Source organism: Microtus ochrogaster, chromosome 7, assembly GCF_000317375.1.
Source record: "Microtus ochrogaster isolate Prairie Vole_2 chromosome 7, MicOch1.0, whole genome shotgun sequence".
In the NCBI taxonomy this organism is placed as follows: Eukaryota; Metazoa; Chordata; class Mammalia; order Rodentia; family Cricetidae; genus Microtus; species Microtus ochrogaster.
In genome coordinates this window covers 70,793,045-70,811,440 of record NC_022014.1, presented here as the reverse complement: position 1 = coordinate 70,811,440, position 18,396 = coordinate 70,793,045, and the positions used below count along the sequence as shown (strand labels likewise).

General features: G+C 54.5%; 1 protein-coding gene across 1 annotated transcript; it reads right to left on the bottom strand.

The window, feature by feature from the left end:
• Positions 1–533: 533 nt before the first annotated feature.
• On the bottom strand, positions 534–16,971 carry Col1a1 (collagen type I alpha 1 chain). The gene is made up of 51 exons (XM_005350599.1): positions 16,785–16,971; positions 15,163–15,357; positions 15,009–15,040; positions 14,876–14,911; positions 14,685–14,786; positions 13,921–13,989; positions 13,629–13,673; positions 13,415–13,468; positions 13,200–13,253; positions 12,679–12,732; positions 12,520–12,573; positions 12,178–12,231; positions 12,048–12,092; positions 11,874–11,927; positions 11,716–11,760; positions 11,523–11,576; positions 11,174–11,272; positions 11,041–11,085; positions 10,850–10,948; positions 10,664–10,717; positions 10,388–10,495; positions 10,239–10,292; positions 9,885–9,983; positions 9,713–9,766; positions 9,524–9,622; positions 8,966–9,019; positions 8,736–8,789; positions 8,581–8,634; positions 8,428–8,481; positions 7,996–8,040; positions 7,806–7,904; positions 7,464–7,571; positions 7,031–7,138; positions 6,786–6,839; positions 6,561–6,614; positions 6,234–6,341; positions 6,092–6,145; positions 5,927–5,980; positions 5,639–5,800; positions 5,432–5,539; positions 5,161–5,268; positions 5,003–5,056; positions 4,785–4,892; positions 4,372–4,425; positions 4,149–4,256; positions 3,805–3,858; positions 3,373–3,480; positions 3,002–3,284; positions 2,668–2,858; positions 2,151–2,393; positions 534–2,019 (listed from the first exon to the last, which is right to left on the bottom strand). The coding sequence occupies exons 1-51, from the start codon at positions 16,858–16,860 to the stop codon at positions 1,873–1,875; spliced, it is 4,362 nt and encodes a 1,453-aa protein (XP_005350656.1). The 5' UTR covers positions 16,861–16,971; the 3' UTR covers positions 534–1,872.
• Positions 16,972–18,396: the final 1,425 nt, after the last annotated feature.

Below are 18,396 nucleotides of genomic sequence, written 5' to 3'. Positions count from 1 at the left end.
TCCAGGCTCAGCAGGCCCCTTCGATACAGGGTTGCTTGTTTCTTTGGGCGAGAAGTAAGTTGAGGCCAGATATCCCCCCATGTTTGACCACAGAGAAGCCTAGTAAAGAGGCTCCTAGGCCTCACTACTCAGTCCCTGTCCCCTCCCCTTGGATTCCCTTTGAGAACCCATGAGCCTCCCATGGACAACCCTTCCCCAGGTCTCAAGCCTGCAGCATGGAGAAGTATTGCGTTGATGGGACAGTGGGCCTAAAGCATGGGTGAACTAGGAGTCGAGGTGCGTGTGGGTATGCCCGTGACTTGTGCACCCTGGATGGAACTGTAGTGCAAGGAGAACTAAAAAAGAAAAAGGAAAGGGGGAGGTGAGCTCTAAGGCATAGGAAAGGCAAGAAGAAGGTGGCAGCATTTGGATGAGAAATGGGGGCAGAGAGAGGGTGGGAAATAAAAGCAAGCCCACCAGAGCGCTCTCCCTGGGTCCTCCCCGCCCCAAGTCCCAGGAAGGAAATTCGGAGGCCACTGCACAGGTGTTGGGTCATTTCCACATGCTTTATTCCAGCAATCAAAATAATTAAAAACATCTCAAATTATTATACACATACAAAATAGGTACAGAGTCTCTTGTTTCCTCCCACCCCAGGGGTAAAAACTGCTTTGTGCTTTGAAAAGCCGTTCTTTGAAACCCGGATGCAGAACAGACTAGGAGAGAGAGGCTGAGGGTAAGGTGCAGCCACAAGAGGGGAGAATTTCAGGATTCCAGAAGAGAGTGCGAGGTCAGATTGCGATAGGCCCAGGAACTGAAGAGTGGAGAGAGGGTAGAGAGAGAGCAGCTGGGGCTGACACTCTCTCCTCCCATGTTACATAGCACCTGTCAGAAAAAAGAAAATTCACACGAGTCCCTATCCATTAAAAAAAAAAAAGAATAAAAATAAAGACTTTGAACAAAAGGAACATTTGCTGGTCTAGGGAGCATCTCAACTTCTATAGCACCAGAGATTCCTTCCCACCCCACCCCTTCACAGAGATGTAGCACCTTTGATACCAAACTGGGCGCGCTGCCACCCTACCCCCATCCCCGCCCCCACACAGTTGCCCCGGTGACACACAAAGACAAGAACGAGGTAGTCTTTTAGCAACACAATTATACAAGGAACAGAACGGTCTCTCCCACCCAGCCTGCACACACGTGTCCGATGTTTCCAGTCTGCTGTGACCCTGCCTGGCTCCAAATCCCCTGGAGGGGCAGGTGGCTCTCTCACCACGGCCGGGGTGTGTTGCAGAGGCCATGGAGATGCCAGATGGTTAGGCTCCTTCAAAAGTCCAAGAACCCCATGTCCTGGCAGGATTTGGAGGTGCTGGGTGGGGAAGTAGGCTGGGGGTAAAGGGGCTGATGGGATGTTTCAGCATTGCCTTTGGTTGCTGGACAGACAATGCGTTATTTCCTGTGTCTTTGGGGGAGACTTAAATTTGGGAGCAATGGAGGAGAGGCCCCAAGAGGGGGTGGAGAAAGGAGCAGAAAAGGCAGCATTTGGGGTATCATAAGCCCAGCGGGCAGAAAGGGACTTATACCCACATAGGTCTTCAAGCAAGTGGACCAAGCTTCCTTTTTTAAAAAGTTATTTATTTATTCTTTTTTTTTTTCCTTTTTGGTAAGGTTGAATGCACTTTTGGTTTTTGGTCAAGTTCAGTTGGTCAAAGATAAAAACTAAGTTTGAGAGATGAATGCAAAGAAAAAAAATGTTTTCCAAAGTCCATGTGAAATTGTCCCCCATTTTTTTTTGGCTTTTGGGGAAATTCAGTTTGGGTTGTTCATCTGTTTCCAGGGTTGGGGGAAAGTGGGCTGGGTGGGAGGGAACCAGATTGGGGTGGAGGGAGTTTACACGAAGCAGGCAGGGCCAATGTCTAATCCGAATTCCTGGTCTGGGGCACCAATGTCCAAGGGAGCCACATCGATGATGGGCAGGCGGGAGGTCTTGATGGTTTTGTATTCGATGACTGTCTTGCCCCAACTTCCGGTATGACTCTGGAGTGGATGAAAACGGTGGGAGGGGGTCATTTTACCAAGGGCAGTGACGGAGTGAGGGTCACTCTGATCTGCCAAAAGGCTAAAGCAGAAGCCCAGAGAGGTGAGCTGGCCCTGTCTGGAGGACTCACCGTGCAGCCGTCAACAAGGGTGCTGTAGGTGAAGCGGCTGTTGCCCTCGCCACGGAGCTCGATCTCGTTGGAACCCTGGAGGAGCAGGGACTTCTTAAGGTTGCCGGTCTGTTGATCCATGTAGGCCACGCTGTTCTTGCAGTGGTAGGTGATGTTCTGGGAGGCCTCGGTGGACATCAGGCGCAGGAAGGTGAGCTGGATGGCGACGTCAGCAGGATCGGAGCCCTCGCTTCCGTACTCAAACTACGTGGGCCAGAGAGAGCAGGCAATGGGTGACCACATGGAATTTCTGGTCCCTGGCCTTCCTGCCCAAAATCTGCTAAGAAATTTCATCTCAAGTTAAAAAGTAGGGCACCCCTTGTCCATGGGCACCTAAGGGACCCAAGACTCCTGTCTCCTAGACCAACTCTGCCCTTCCTCTAAGCCAGTATTAAATCTACTCCAGGACTTCCTCTGCCTTCTGAGCAGGAGGCTAGCCCATCTCCTGCAAAGTGGCTCTAGGGTTCAGCGCCTGTACCTGGAATCCGCCAGTCATGCTCTCGCCGAACCAGACATGCTTCTTTTCCTTGGGGTTTATGCTGATGTACCAGTTCTTCTGGGGCACAGAGGGCTGAGTGGGGAACACACAGGTCTGGCCTGTCTCCATGTTGCAGAAGACCTTGATGGCATCCAGGTTGCAGCCTTGGTTAGGGTCAATCCAGTACTCTCCTGAAGTGGGCAGGGCAACACAGAGTCAGGAGAAGTAGGCAGCCAGCACCGTTGTGGAAAGTGGGATGCATAAAGGCATGGGAGAAGCGGCATGGTGGGAGAAAGAGGGTTGGGGAGGGGAGGCAGCTGGGCTTGGTCCTTACCGCTCTTCCAGTCAGAGTGGCACATTTTGAGGTCACGGCATGTGCGGGCGGGGTTCTTGCGGCTGCCTTCGGGACTTCGGATGTTCTCGATTTGCTGGCTCAGGCTCTTGAGGGTGGTGTCCACCTCAAGGTCACGGTCACGGACCACGTTGGCATCATCAGCCCGGTAGTAGCGGCCACCATCGTGAGCCTTCTCTTGGGGTGGCTGAGGCAGGAAGCTGAAGTCGTAACCGCCACTGGGAGGACCAGGAGGGCCAGGGGGTCCAGGAGGGCCGGGAGGACCCTGTTTAAGAGAGGAGGTCAAGGTTTCCTGGTGTTCAAGTCTCCTAGGGGATGGAGAGTCACGAGGCAGAGGATGTGGGGCTACGTACAACAGGACCGCTGTCACCAGTGCGACCTCGAGGACCAGGGGGGCCAATGGGGCCGGGGAGACCGTTGAGTCCATCTTTGCCAGGAGCACCAGCAGAGCCAGGGGGACCCTAGTGGTAGAGATGGTCGGAGAAAGTTGGTCAGAATCCCAAGGTAGCCCCGACTCTGGCTGAGGAGCACCCTCCCCACCACTGACTCAGTCTGGTCCCCATTTCTGCCTTAAAGGGTGTTTTCAACTAGTTACTATGGGTGTCCTGGAAAGAGCCAGGATCAGAAGGCCAGAGACTGTATAAGACCAAGGGTCTGTTTCTCCCCACCCTGTCTGGCCTCTGAACTCTTCTCTGGAGAACAGAGGGATGCCTGAAGGTAACCAGGGGTCCTCACGGTAGCTGAGATGGAGGACCCACGAAGAAGTAATGGAAAGTACAACTTACCCGGGGACCTGCAGGACCAGAAGCTCCAGAGGGACCTTGTTCACCAGGAGAACCCTAAAGGACAGAGAAAGGCAGTTCAGGGGCAGTAGGGGGGTAACATGCCCCCTTCACTCTAGAACTCTAGCTCCAAGTTGTCCATATGCTAAGACCACTTCCACAATCCCTGTCTGGGTACCTCTCTCCCTGTTAGAAATGCCCAGAAATCTTCTGCCCCTCTCCCCCACTAGGAAGGAATCAGAATGTCTGTCTAGAGAAGAAACAAAGAAGAGCTCCTCCTCCCACTACGCAGCAAGCACAGGGAGATGGTGGGAGAGGTCAGAGTCCGGGAAACTGGGTATACTCACAGGAGAGCCAGGAGGACCCTGGAGACCGGAGAAGCCACGGTGACCCTTTATGCCTCTGTCACCTTGTTCGCCTGTCTCACCCTTGTCACCACGGGGACCTTGGGGTCCCTAAAAGTAGAGCAGGAGACAGGTTGTTGGGTGAAGTTCTACTGCTGTCAAGGGGGGACACTGTTCACACCTAGGCCGGTGTTCACAGGATGTGAGGTTTGCATGGGACACTTACAGCAGGGCCACGGGCACCAGCAGGGCCAATGGGACCAGCAGGACCAGCAGGACCCTGGGGAGAAAATAGTGTGTTAGATCCTGACTAGGGGAGGCCAAGCCTGGGGGCTGCAGGATGAGCTCCTCTTGGTCAGATTCCTAGCCCACATCTCTGGTGCGGTGACCACCTCTCCTGACTGCCAGTCAAGCTTCCCCAGAGGCAGGTCTCATTCGAAGTGCTGGGGCAAACCCCATGCCTGGGGCGGGTGGAGATGGGGCGAGATGGGCCTCAAGGCCAAGTTGTGGCTCAGTTTTTCCAGGGAGGCCAAGGACCCAGACAAATCCCAAGACTCCCGCTTTTCCTGCAGCTGGATGAGGTCATTCATCCATTCCCTAGCCTTTGGGCATGCCTGAAGCAGAGGTCCAGCTACTTACTGTCTCACCACGGTCGCCATTCTTGCCAGCAGGGCCAACAGGGCCAGGAGCACCAGGAGCACCAGGGGCACCAGGGGGGCCAGCAGGGCCAGTCTCACCACGGTCACCCTGGGAGCAGAGGGCAGAGGTCATAAAGTCAGTCTCAGATGAAGTACCCAGGCTGAGCAGGGGCCAGGGCAAACCAGAATCCAGCCCTGGTGTGGGGCCTGATCTCTTACCTTGGGGCCAGGAGAGCCATCTCTTCCAGGGGAGCCTTCAGCACCAGGGGATCCCTGTAGAGGGAGTTGGGAGAGGTGAGTGACTACCCCAGGAAAGAGGTCAGGCACAGTCCTAGTGGCCCTGCACCGTCACTGGCTAAGGGATGGAGGCTTCTTACCTCACGTCCAGATTCACCAGGAGGGCCAGCCAATCCAGGGGGACCCATGGGGCCAGGGGGACCACGTTCACCACTTGATCCAGAAGGACCTTGTTTGCCGGGTTCGCCCTAAAGAAGAAGAGAGAGAGTAAGACGAGACCAGATGTGGGGTCTGGAGCCATGAGTCCGCTTCAATCATATTTGCTCTCCTCGCCTCTACCACTGCTGCCCTGCCCCTTCCAAGTCCTGGCATGATTTGTCTTGGAGACCCCCAACATGAAGGAGCACTCACAGAGGGGCCAGGAAGACCAGGGAAGCCTCTTTCTCCTCTCTGACCAGGAAGACCAACCACACCACGCTGTCCAGCAATACCCTGAGGTCCAGGGGTACCAGGAGAGCCCTGTGGGAGGCAGACAGGGGTGAGAAGGGCTCACAATAACACAGAGTATTCACTACTCTGAAACACTCCAGAACAACAGAGATCAGAGCTAGCACTTACAGCAGGTCCATCAGCACCAGGGGCTCCTTTCTCACCAGCAGGGCCAGGGGGACCTGGGGGACCAACTTCACCAGGACGTCCCGCGGGACCAGTCTCACCACGGGGACCTTTGCCTCCTTCTTTGCCAACAGGACCAGGAGGGCCAGGGGGTCCAGCATTTCCCTAAATGGGCACAAGAGGGACTGTCAGAGTCCAGGTTTCCAAAGCATCATAGTTACATGTCCCAGCCAAGCCCACTGTCCTGACAGTGCTCGTCCCTCACCCCAATCCAAAACCACAGATACTCACAGAGGGGCCAGGGGGACCAACACGGCCAGCAGCACCAGGGAAACCAGTAGCACCCTGGCCGGAGAGAACACAGTGTGGTCAGAAGCGAACAGTAAGCTTACCAGGCCCGATCTCCTCCAATCTCTGGCTTTGGGGAGATTCCACAGAGACGTGGATGGTACTCACAGGGGGACCAGAAGAGCCACGAGCACCTTTGGGTCCAGGAGCACCAACGTTACCCTATGAGAGAGTGTAAAGGTATAAGACCCAGGCTAGGCCCAAGTCTAAGGCTACCAGAAACTTGGGTTGTAAAGGATGAAAGACTCACAATGGGGCCAGGAGGTCCAGCAGGTCCAGCGGGGCCAGGAGGACCACTGTCGCCTTTAGTACCAGTTTCACCAGGTTCACCTTTAGCACCAGGTTGGCCATCAGCACCCTGGACAAGAGGGAGAATGGAGCAGTGGATAAGGCAGCCTGGCAGCAGCAGGCCTCTGGGCTGGAGGGGGGCGGGCAGCTAGAAGCTTGGAGACAACCATTCCCTCCCCACCCTTCTCCCCTGACTCAGGGTTACACTTCTGTCCTCATTCAGTCACCCAAGGTCCTATGCCTCCTATCTCAGCTGGTGACAGAAAGTAAAGAGGGTATTGGTACTCACAGGGGGGCCAGCGAAACCAGCAGGGCCAGGGGGACCAGGCTCACCACGGTCTCCCTAGAAGAAGAAGATGATGACTTTGGAGAGATGTCTCAACATTGGGAAAGGAGAGAAACAGAAGGAGCAAAGGCACAGAGGTGACGGTCAGGGGTGGGGGTAGAAGGATTAGAAAGCAGGTAAGAGAGAAGGGCTGAACACAGATCTTATCAGGGGGTCGTCTATACTTACAGGGGCACCACGGGCTCCGGTGGGACCAGCAGGACCACTGGGACCAGTTTCTCCCTATGAGGGAGAGACAAGCGCTCTAAACTCTCCTAGAAGATGAACCAATAGCGTCTCCCTTCCCTTCTGGTTCTTTGAACCTCCTGGGTCACCAGCTTCATGTGGCATGACCTGCCTTCCCTGCAAAGCCCCACCTGGGCTTGCTGAGGAAGCTGTGTATTAGGAAATAAGGTGACAAGGCAGCCACTCACCTTGTCACCAGGGGCACCAGCAGGGCCAGGAGGACCGATGGGACCAGTCAGACCACGGACGCCATCTTTGCCAGGAGAACCATCAGCACCTTTGGGACCAGCATCACCCTAAAGATAGGGAAAAGTCAGACTTCCAGTGTGGGGCCGGGAGTTGAGCTACAGCATCCTGCAGACGTTTCTCAGACCTGGTGCCAAGGACACAAGATCCTTTCCTGGGAAAAGGTGACTATGTGGGGTTCAGGTGGGACCTTGGTTAAGAGGCCCCTGAGCTCTACAGTGTGATAAATAAAGGAGCCTCTGTCAGGGAGATGGCCCAACTCTCATCACCATGGTAACACATCAAGAGAAGGGCCTGAATCACAGGTATAAGATTACCCAGCAAAGTGAGGAGATAGGTGAGACCCACCAAGGGCTCAAGGGAAGGTTGACTTACTCTGTCACCCTTAGGACCTGGAAGACCAGCTGCACCACGTTCACCAGGCATTCCCTGAAGACCAGGAGCGCCCTGGCTACCGGGAGCTCCGGGGGCACCAGTATCACCCTGTTTGGTGAACAAGAAGATGAGTGAGACATGGAGTCCCAGGAAGCATCTCTGACCCCCAAGCTCACTTAGAATCTCTTATGTGTGGATCCAAGGTCAAGGTTCCAGCTAGAAGGACAAACTCATGAACCCGACCTCAGGTCTCATGGGTACCTACTCTGGTCTTGTTCCCCAACCCTTCACATCCCTATGGCTTGGGTCATAACCATCCTATGCTTTCCACGATGTCCTCACCTTGGCACCATCATTGCCGGGAGCACCATTGTTTCCACGGGGACCAGCAGGACCTGGGGGACCTTGTACACCACGCTCGCCAGGGAAACCTCTCTCGCCCTGCAAAGGAAGGAGAGGGCACATGATGGCTGCTCCAACAGGGCCGAGCTCGGGACATTGTAACGGAAGTGGCATGAGAGGACCCACTTACTCTTGCTCCAGAGGGTCCAGGGGCACCAAGGTCTCCAGGAACACCCTAAGGGTAGGAAAGGGGAACAACAGTGAGCCCAAATTCCCCTTGAGAAAGAGCTTCCACCCCTCTCCCTGGGAGCTGGTCCTTGGGAGCCATGTTTAGAAGTTAAAACATTCTTAGCTGAGATTTGGAATCTCTCCTTACAATGGGAAGGCTTGCGGTAAAGCCAGTTATTCCAGGAAGCGTGTAGAGAAGTCACCTTGCCTAGAAGTCATGCAACCACTTCCACATCATATGCAGCTCCCTCAGTCTGTGTAACCACAGTCCTCCCCCGTGTCTAACCTCTATCCTTCTAGCTGCTGGTTCCCTGCTCATCTAGGGGAAGTGGGTGGTCTGTCTCTTTTTTATTTCCTGCCTGCTCCTGCCCTCTGGCCAGTTGCTACCCCTTACCTGTTCACCGGGCTTGCCTGCTTCACCAGGAGGACCAGCAGGGCCAGGGAGACCCTACAGGGTGGAGATGGGAGAGAGAGAAGGGTTTAGAATCTGTGAGAGTTAACAAAGAAACATTCTGCACTCCCCTACAAACCTGTCACCAGGTCTTACCTGGAATCCAGGGGAGCCAGCAGGGCCTTGTTCGCCTCTCTCACCAGCAGGACCCTGTCACAGAGAAGAGGTTGTCATCATGAGTAGTCCAAGGGGAAGGGAGGCAGAGTCCCCCCTTTCCCTGCTCTCCAGGCCTCCCTGACAGGAACACTTACAGCAGGGCCGGGGGCTCCCTGAGCTCCGGCTTCTCCATCTTTGCCAGCAGGACCCTGTGGGGAGAAGGTGGCAAGCTCAGTGTGGTAAGGCAGATGGCAGTGGCAGGTAAGGCCTGGACCTCTGGGACAAGGCAGAGCCTGCTGTGGCTTCTGGTGTCCTCACAGTCGCTACAGATGGTATGTCACAGGCAGGGGCAGAAAGGTGACAGAGACTTAAAAGAGACACTTACAACAGGGCCAGGGGGTCCGGGAATACCCCGCTCTCCAGTCTTTCCAGGTTCTCCCTGTGTAGAAAGGGAGGCAGAATTGAGGGTCATGGGATTCACTACAGTCAAGACCCCTCATTACAGTGAGTAGTCCTAGAGGGCTTTCTGTTCAAGAAGGCCGAATCCTCTAGGGAAAGCCTTGCTGGCATCTCATGCTTGCTCTCTCTGCTGCACACAAAGTGGATGCTGCCCAAGGCTCCTTCCTGGTCACCTTCTCCTCTTCCTTTTCCTGACACACAACTGCGGTGACCTGAACTGCTAATGGCTGTCATCTCCTCGGGGTCCTCTTCTTCCTACCACACTTGGGGATGACTATTGCATAGAAGACCAATCTTATCTGTATGCTGGGGGACGCTCACCCAGCAACAATACTTAATTATCAGGGACAAAACAATATCAAGGAGCCAAAAGGCTCCTATTTTACCAATGGGTCCCGAAAAGGTCATTAAAGGGCCCGAGGTCACTCAGCAAGTCAGGGGAGTTAGTGTGCCTGTTCTGCATTGTTCCTCAGTGAGTACTTACAGCAGTGCCCTTAGGCCCAGGGAATCCCATCACACCAGCCTGGCCACGGGCTCCAGGAGGACCTGGGGGTCCAGGGCGACCATCTTGACCAGCGGGACCCTGAGGATGAGAGGCACAAGAGTTGCGGTAAGGACCAAGGTGCATACACAGGAGGGTGGGGGTGACATGTGAGAGAGGAAGCATACTTACAGGGGGGCCAGTTTTGCCATCAGGACCAGGGCTTCCAGGGCTGCCAGTGAGACCCTAGGGAGAGGCAGGAGCATGAATGGAGGCAGGGGGAGGGAGTGGTGGAGGAGGGGTATGGAGCACCAGTTACAGGCTGTCCCAGTCTCGTGCAGAACAAGAGGATCTTGGCTCTCACCTTGGCACCAGGCAGACCAGCTTCACCAGGGCGACCAGCTTCACCAGGAGAACCTTTGGGACCAGCAGGCCCAGGAGCACCACGTTCACCAGCAGGACCCTAATTGAATAGAAGTCAAAGACACATCAGGGCCACAGCCTTGGCCTCATTACCACGGGCTGGCATTCACATCCTCTTCATGCTGGGGGAACGTTCAGGACTTTGAGGGGCATCGTTGGGGATGCCAAATATGAGGAGGAGGGAGGCACAAAGATGGGCCCAGGTAACAGGGAGCATTGTTGGGGTCATGAGTGTTGGGAGGCGTGACCAGTCCTGTCGGGGGAGGTGAGCTCCTCTGCAAGGAAGAGAAATTACCTTGGGGCCAGCAACACCATCAGCACCAGGGAAACCACGGCTTCCAGGTCCACCCTGCAGGCAAAAAAGAAGAGACCAGTGAGCTTAATCACCACCCCAGGGACAGGGCAAACACTGAGGGCAGAGAAGGAGAGGCACAGGGGACTTACACGCTCGCCAGGAGGTCCGGGCAGGCCAGTAGGTCCAGGTTCGCCACGGGCTCCTCGTTTTCCTTCTTCTCCAGCAGGGCCAGGGGGACCTTGAACACCAGCAGGGCCCTGGAGTGGGCAGAAAGGGAGTGGTCAGGGGACACAAGTCTTGAAGCCCATGATGCTGGCCTCTAACCACAGGAGGATGGGGCAGGGGCTCCCGTCCTCCCTTGGTCTCTCTTGAGAGTCGTCCAGGCCCCAGGGGCTGAGGAGAAGGAGGGGTGATGTAGGACTTACGGGCTCTCCTTTGGCACCAGTATCTCCTTTGTTGCCAGGAGCACCAGGTTCACCCTGTGTCGGGGTAGGAGGAGAGAATGAGATGAATTGGCATTACTCTGTTGGTTCGCAAACGTATGCTTCCCCAGAAGGGGGCGCACTGGAGCTAGTGCATGAGTGGGGCGGAAGGGAGCGTTTTGTACTTACACTGTTACCCTTGGGACCTGGAGCGCCACTGGGGCCCTGGGGTCCAGAGGGGCCTCGGGCACCAGGGAAGCCAGGAGCACCAGCAATACCAGGAGCACCCTACAGGAGGCAGGATAGACATTTTAGCCCAGGGGTGGAGGGCATGAGGCAGGTGGCAGGTGGGCGTCAGAGGAGGGCTGGTGGTGACTTACGTTAGCACCTTTAGCACCAGGTTGTCCATCAGCACCAGGATTTCCCTATCACATAGAGAAAGGAGGGTGAGTGGCAGGCAAGGACTCTGAAGCTGGCAAGTAGCCCAGGAAGACAGTAGCAGGCGACACTTACAGCAGGGCCGGCAGCACCAGCAGGGCCAGGGGGTCCGGGCTCACCACGAATACCCTGGGGACCTTCAGAGCCTCGGGCTCCCTGGGGACCAGCTTCACCCTGTGTTGGGGGAAAGGACAAATCAGAACCCAAGCTGGGGCATCTAGCATTACTTCTGGATGTCAGGTGTATGGGGGGGGGGAAGGGGGCAGAAGAGAAAGGATGAGGACTTTGAGAGCTAGGGAGGGGACCCTAGGATAAGGGTATTGAGGAATGCGCTTTACTCTTTCCACTCTGGGCTTCTCTGGTATGGGGTGACACCCGGTTTTTATTCTGTGACAGTCATGTTCGAAGAAAGAAGGGGTCTCACCTTAGCACCAACTGCGCCAGGGAATCCAGGAGGTCCAGTGGGGCCAGTGGGACCCTGGGAACAAAATGGATGTTTAATTACAAGGCACAGATAGAAGCTAAGAGCTCCTCAGTTTCAACAGCTGATGTCAGCCCCAAGAGCTGACACTGAGACCTCACCCCACTCCCAAACTCAAAGTCAAAGCCATCCTTACCGGGGGCCCAGCTGCACCAGTAGCACCATCGTTACCACGAGCACCCTGTAAGAGAGAGGGGAGACCCAGTTATGCCCCTGAGCATTAGACAGCTTCCAGAGTCCCTGGTGAACCCCAACCAGAGCCCAGGGACTTCCCAGGGGGCTAGGAGTACTTACAGCAGGGCCAGGGGCTCCAGGGCGACCTCTCTCACCAGGCAGGCCTCGGGGACCCTAATAACCAAACCAAGAGATGTCAAGCGAGATGGAGAAACACTCTCTGCCAGCCTCCATCCACCCTTCACTCAGCCCCTCCCTCTTGGGGCACCCCCACCCTCAAGGTAGCATATTCACCATCTGGCCAGGAGCTCCATTTTCACCAGGACTGCCAGGTTCTCCCTAGGGACAGAGAACAGAGTGAGGGCTTCGTGTACAGCAGGACTGTTGGGGTGTATGTGTGCAGAACCTTTTGACAGCCTCTTACCTTAGGGCCAGCAGGACCAGCATCTCCTTTGGCACCATCCAAACCACTGAAACCCTAAGGGAGGAAAGAGAGATGAGGCGAGACTCTGGGGAGGAGTATGCCACTTGGATACCCACACAGATATGAGGAGTTTTAGCTCACTCCAGCCATCTCCCTGTCTCTGAGCCAGACCAGACCCCAATTCACCTATTGTTCCATCCAGTTCTTTTGGATGTCTAACCCATGACCTTTGAGAGATCTGCAGCTACCAACTAACATGATACACAACAGGATCTCTTGGGGGAAGGGTCTAGAATGGTGGCTTGGGACTTTGGGGACTTCAATGACTCAAAGGAAACTTACTCTGTGTCCCTTCATTCCAGGGAGGCCAGCTGTTCCAGGCAATCCCCGAGCACCCTGGAGAGAAAGGCAGATAAGGACACAGAAAGGAGTCAGGAGGGCTCTGGGACGCTGCTCCTAAACGCGTCCCCAGCTCAGTTAAGACCCGGGGCCTATCCTCACCTGAGGCCCAGGAGGTCCACGCTCACCAGGACGGCCAGGTTTACCAGCTTCTCCCTGCAGAGAGAGAAAAGGTCATTATGGGTGTGCCCCACCCCATACTAGGAAGGAGTAGAAGGGCTCAGGTGTATTGGGGCTATTGAAGGTTTGGTCTGATTTTGGAACCCAGAATCTAACTTTGAATCTAAAACTCAGTTTAGATCTTCAATGAAACCTCTGGTGACATTTGAGTACCTTCAAAGTAGTTTCTGTCACTGTTCATTTCCACATCGGATTAACCAGAGCTCTTAAACTTGGATTACTCCAAGGAATGAGGAGTATGGACGTAGGTGGGCGCTGCCTTACTAAAACATGCTACTCAGTGGAAAGATCACTGCCAAGAACCCTCTGGGCACCAGGGGGAACTTTCATCTTCTTCCTCTGGTTATTGCCCCCAAGGGTGGTGAGACCCTGCCGGGAGGATCTAAGGACCCACACAGAGAAGGCCACGGGATGAGCAGGTGTCTTCCCCTGGGGTTACTCACATCATCTCCGTTCTTGCCGGGGGGGCCTGGGGGGCCACGGGGACCCATTGGACCCTAGAGGAGACAGGAGAGGTTGTTAGAACCCCCAAATGAGAGACGACAAAGAGGAAGACTGGAGTCGGGAGGGGACACAGGTCATCCTTCACTCAGTACGAGTGACTTTTCACAGGAGAATTTGTGGAGAGGGAGGTGTGTCAAACGAAGGACTGACTTACTGAAGCGCCAGGCTCTCCAGGCTCACCAGGGGGGCCTTGGAAACCCTGAGGACCCTGGAGAAGGAGAGAAGGAGAGGCTCAGAAAGGCAGGTTCTTGCTAGGCTGTCTCCCTCTTACAAGAGATGTCTACCAGCCTCCTGCCTTCACCCCAATCTTTCTCCTCCAACGTCCCCCACATGCCCAAGATGATACACAAAGATCCTTGGATACGTACGGGTGCACCAGGGGGGCCAGGGAGACCACGAGGACCAGAAGGACCCTACAGAAGGAAAAAAAAGGGAGGCATGTGATATCTGTGGGTGAAAGCCGTGTGGGAGAGGTCTGTTTTTACTGTGGGAATCACAGTTGTCCCGCATCTTCTCTAGGTCTGAGGTTCCAAAGGCAGCCTTTACCTCCCAAAGCTTTCTGCACCTCCCCCTTGCAGGACCATGGTGGGCCTCTCTCTTCTGGATCCCTCCCCCCACGCCCCATTCCCTTGGCCACCACTGCTCCCCCTGGTGGCTCACCATGGGGCCAGGCACGGAAACTCCAGCTGATTTCTCGTCATAGCCATAGGACATCTGAGGAGCAAAGTTCTAGAAAAAGAAGAGAGAGTGCATGAGAAATCGCTCTGGGGTGGTGAACCGAAGGGCGGGAGGGCATTGCCAGGCATGGGGCAAACTGACATGCGCTTGCGGATGTGATTAACTAAGAAAGCCATCAACACTGCCTGTAAGATGTCTCCCGTAGCAGACACCTCAACTGAGCCATCGAACCAGACGACAATCCCAAACCGCAGAACAATCAATAAGAGAGCCGCCTCTGCCTGACAACCAGACTCTTCAAAAACTTGCTGAGCCAAGATGACAAAGAGTCTCAGAAACAGTCAACATTCGTGGGGACCGAAGAGGTGATGATGAAATGAAATTGGTGGACAGGAGGGGGGAGGGATATGCTATAAAGGACACTTTGGGCATTGGTTAAATCTGACAGTGGATTGTATATTAGGCAATAGCACTAATATCAACATTAAATCTGGTGCTGTGGTCCCATAGGAGAATGTCCCTGTTTAGGGAAAGGCACTTAAGTGCTTCAAACACAGGGCACGGGCATGTCCTGTGCCCAGAGTGGCCAAAGAGTTGTGAAGAAGGGTGAATAGAAGTTCTGCACACGATTGCAACTTTTCTATATGTTTATGATTATTTAAAAACATAAAGTTATGTCTGTCAAAGCCAAAGCAAAACAAAAACCGGGGAGTCACACAGGTCTGGGATCTCAACGATCTACTTACTCCTCCAAGGCCAGGGGGGCCAGGTGGACCGGCAGGACCAGGAGGACCAGGAAGCCCAGGCTGTCCAGGGATGCCATCTTGTCCAGGGGGGCCAGCGGGTCCCTGGACCAAGAGAGGGTGGGGTTGCTATAAGCACAAACCAGAACCACACCCCCTCCAGTGTACCAGCTCACTTAGAATGCAATGCTTACCCTTGGGCCTTGAGGGCCGCGGTCTCCCTTGGGTCCCTGTGGGTTTGAGGGTGAAGAAACAGACAGATTAGAGAAACGAGGACAGTGGGAGTCACACGGGTGAGCTGAGCGGAAGCAGGGAGCAGAGTATTACCTGGACTCCTATGAGTTCTTGGTTTGGTGATTCTGTGGGGGCAAAAATGTGCAGTTAGAAGTAAATTTACTAAGGTATCCGAGGTGTTAGAGGCTTTCACGGCACAGGCAAAGATGGGTCTCTGACCTCCCCTAAGCCTACGTCCAGAACGTACCAAATTCTTCCGGGCAGAAAGCACAGCACTCGCCCTCACGTCTTTGGGGGTTGGGACAGTCCAAGTTTTCCTGGCAAGCCACCTTATCGCATATGGCCGTGCCATTGTGGCAGATACAGATCAAGCAGACATCGGCTTTCCACGTCTCACCATTAGGGATCTTTACGCCATTGTGTATGCAGGTGATTTCAGGGACTGCACAAATGGGAAACAGGACGTGAGCGGCTCTGAGACCCCACCTCGGGGCGCCAGGGATCCCAGCCCTACTCACCCTTTCCTCTGTCTAATAGCCGCACGTAGATTTCCCACTTCCCACCTCTCTTCCCGCCCCCCCCCCCCACCTCAAATCCTTAAATGCTGGTCTGCTCCAAAGCGGCGTTCGGTGATAGCACCTGGAATCCTGGCCAGGACAGCTATAACTTCCCAGTTCTCAGGAATTTAAACAAAGCTTTAGACCGGGGTTGCTTCCAAACTCAACTTCAGCCCACGCGCGCGGAAACTAAGTGAAATAGAAAGCCTTCTGCAGGAGAGTAGGAGGGGGTCCCATACAGTAGGAGGAGGTTCATGGGGGTGTGGTTTGCGCGCAGACAAGAGGCGGGGGTGGGAGGAGAAAAGGGGTGTTCCAGCCCTGGTCCCACCCCCATTCCCTGGGCAGGTGGGATGAAGTGGGAGGGGCTAAAATGTTGAGGAGCTGATTTCAGTGGAGTCCAGTCCTAAAGTTGGATACAACCTAACCCCCACCCCCGCTCCCAGGAATCTTAAAAAGCTGCTTTCGAGACAAGCCCTGTCCCTCAAAGCTAAGAGAGTCTCTCTCTTAGCCAAAGAACTCAAGCCTGCAAACAGTAATTAGTAAACCATGCCCACGGCTTTAGTACCGGATCAAGTGAACCACTAGGTGGCAGGCAATACTAAGCAATGCGTAGGGCGGAAACAATTTTATCCGGCCTGAGCCACTTCTTTCAAAGACGGGCTACCCCAGCCCTGGCTTTATTTTCTCAGTCTGGAGATGGGGGTCCCAGCCCGGCAATAACCCAGATCTTCCCTCTTTAGCCAGAGCGCTGTAAAATGCAGACCCGGAACGCGTAGTGCTCAAGGTTGACCAGCAGGAGGCGCAGGGACCGCGCCCTGTCAAATCAGAGCCAAACTTTCTCATCCAGCAATCCTCCCACTCTGTGCGTCCCCTCCCCCCCACCAGCCCAGCACCCCGGCGGCCCCAGCAACACTGTCTAGCTTGCAGAGAAGGCAAACAATCTTTCCTTATGAATCATCCCGCAGCCTTTTTGATAGCTTTTACATCTTGGGCTCCGAATCTCTATTCCAGCGGCCTTATTCCATCTTCGACGTACTCTGTCCCAACTCGTGCCCAGATTCCCACTTTTCCTGTTATGCTACTGGTGGGTGCTTGGAATTTAATTCTTGTGTCATTTCACCCCGCGCTCCACTTCTGAGAACTGTCCACCCTCATCTGCATGCCTGGGTGTCCTCTCTCCTCCCAGTTCCCCTTCATCGCCTTTCCACCTCTGACTGGAGCATCCCGTGTTTCTATTTAAGCCTCACTTGCCAGAATCCAGAGCAGAAAGCAATACCAAGAAGCCATGAACTCCCCAAAGTTTGAAACTTACTGTCTTCTTGGCCGTGCGTCAGGAAGGCAGTGGCCCCTAAGAGGAGCAGGAGCCGGAGGTCCACAAAGCTGAACATGTCTAGACCCTAGACATGTAGACTCTTTGCGGCTGGGGTTGGGGGTTAGCTTCGGCTCATGCGTGTCCTCACTCCGCGTGCCTCCTGCTCTGTCCCGAGGAGAAACTCCGGTCTGCTCCGACGACTGGCCTGGGCCCCTTTTATACCATCCTGATGAAGAGTTGGGAGGAACCCTGCCTCTTGGAGAGGGGGAGCCGGCAGCCCGGCCCCCAGCCAATCAGAACTGCCTGGCCCGGCCCCCAGTTTGGATAGGAGAGGGGGGAGGAGGGAAAGGAAGGGAAAGGAGTCCACCCAGCCCCCCCCCCTTTGCAATTCTGCTGCCCCTGCCCCCTGATCTACCCTGGCCAGAGGTACTGTCATCGGAGTGTGGGCCTCAGTATACTGATTTGTGGGTAGGGGATGCCCCTTGCACTTTTTTTCTGGGACCTAAAATCTGAAGGATGTGAAACTGGGGGTCTGAGTGGGGGGACATTACAAAGGAGTCAGGGCTCAGGCATAATTGGGAAAACTGGCCCTGCTTCTTCATGCTTCTGACATCCTTGGGAAGAACTAAGGAATAAGCTGGACAGACATCTCTCTAAATCAGAAGAACCAAGTAGCTAAGCAGATGTGCCTGTTTGGGATGGTGGGGGGCAGAGGTAATCTCTTGGTATGGCCCAGGTGTGAAGAGTAGGAATATGTCTAACAAGCTAGTTAGAAAAACCCATAAGCCCTTCTTCAGCTCCAGGTGTGACTGAGGCTGAGGTTGGGGAGAAGTCTGACTCTCTGGACCTTCCAGAGGAGGCTTAGGCGTTAAGTGATGGAGCAGCAGGGTAGGCTGGAGGATTTCTGGGGCCCTAAAGCTATGAACTGGGGTTTGTTGTATAAATTAATCCCCTGAACTCCTTCAACCCAGAGCTGGGAAGTGAGCTTGTTGGGGGAGACCTGTGACCATGGATACTTTAGAAAAGGGTCTTGTACCAGCAGTGGCTACAGCCAGGAATTGGTTAGAGGCATTCTTATGTAGCAGAATCAATCCAGAGAGAACAGGGAGAAGGCACATGGGCACAGAGGGCTGTTCTCAAAGTGACAGAGAGTCCCCTTTTCTTATTGTACCTGGACTTGATCTGGGGACACCTAAGTGAATTCGGTGTGTGGAGGGAACTTGTGTTTGGAAGCAGAATGGCTTTATTTTAAGGCGTTCTCCCCCACACACCCTCACTTCTTTGCTAGAAACCCTGGCTATTATTCTCCATCTCTGTAATCAGGAAAGGGACATTTGTAGTACCCCTTCCCCAGAACAGTGGGTTATATTTAGAGAAGATGTCTCTAGTATCCTTTCTTCCGCTATATCTGATCCCCCCAAAATGCTCTGCCTGACCCCCAATCTATTTAGGACCTACACCCTGCCAAAACATGGGTAGTGAGGGAACCCACTGGGGTCTCCTTGCAGGGCCTCGGATGTCCTGGGCCACTTCCCCCACCGGCTTCTTTAGAACTGCAGACGTGGAATCAGGGAGTCCCGCCTCCTCCAAACCATCCAAGATTCCATTGCCT

Bases quoted from the DNA above. Each gene is read 5' to 3' on its own strand.
- Col1a1 (XM_005350599.1), bottom strand. From the start codon at position 16,860: ATGTTCAGCTTTGTGGACCTCCGGCTCCTGCTCCTCTTAGGGGCCACT. The intron at 12,733-13,199 runs GTGAGTAACCCC...CTCTCTCTGCAG, and splicing joins CCGGCAAGAACGGAGATGAT to GGAGAAGCTGGTAAACCTGG. The intron at 2,020-2,150 runs GTGAGTCCTCCA...CATCCACTCCAG, and splicing joins CCCTTGTTGACGGCTGCACG to AGTCATACCGGAAGTTGGGG.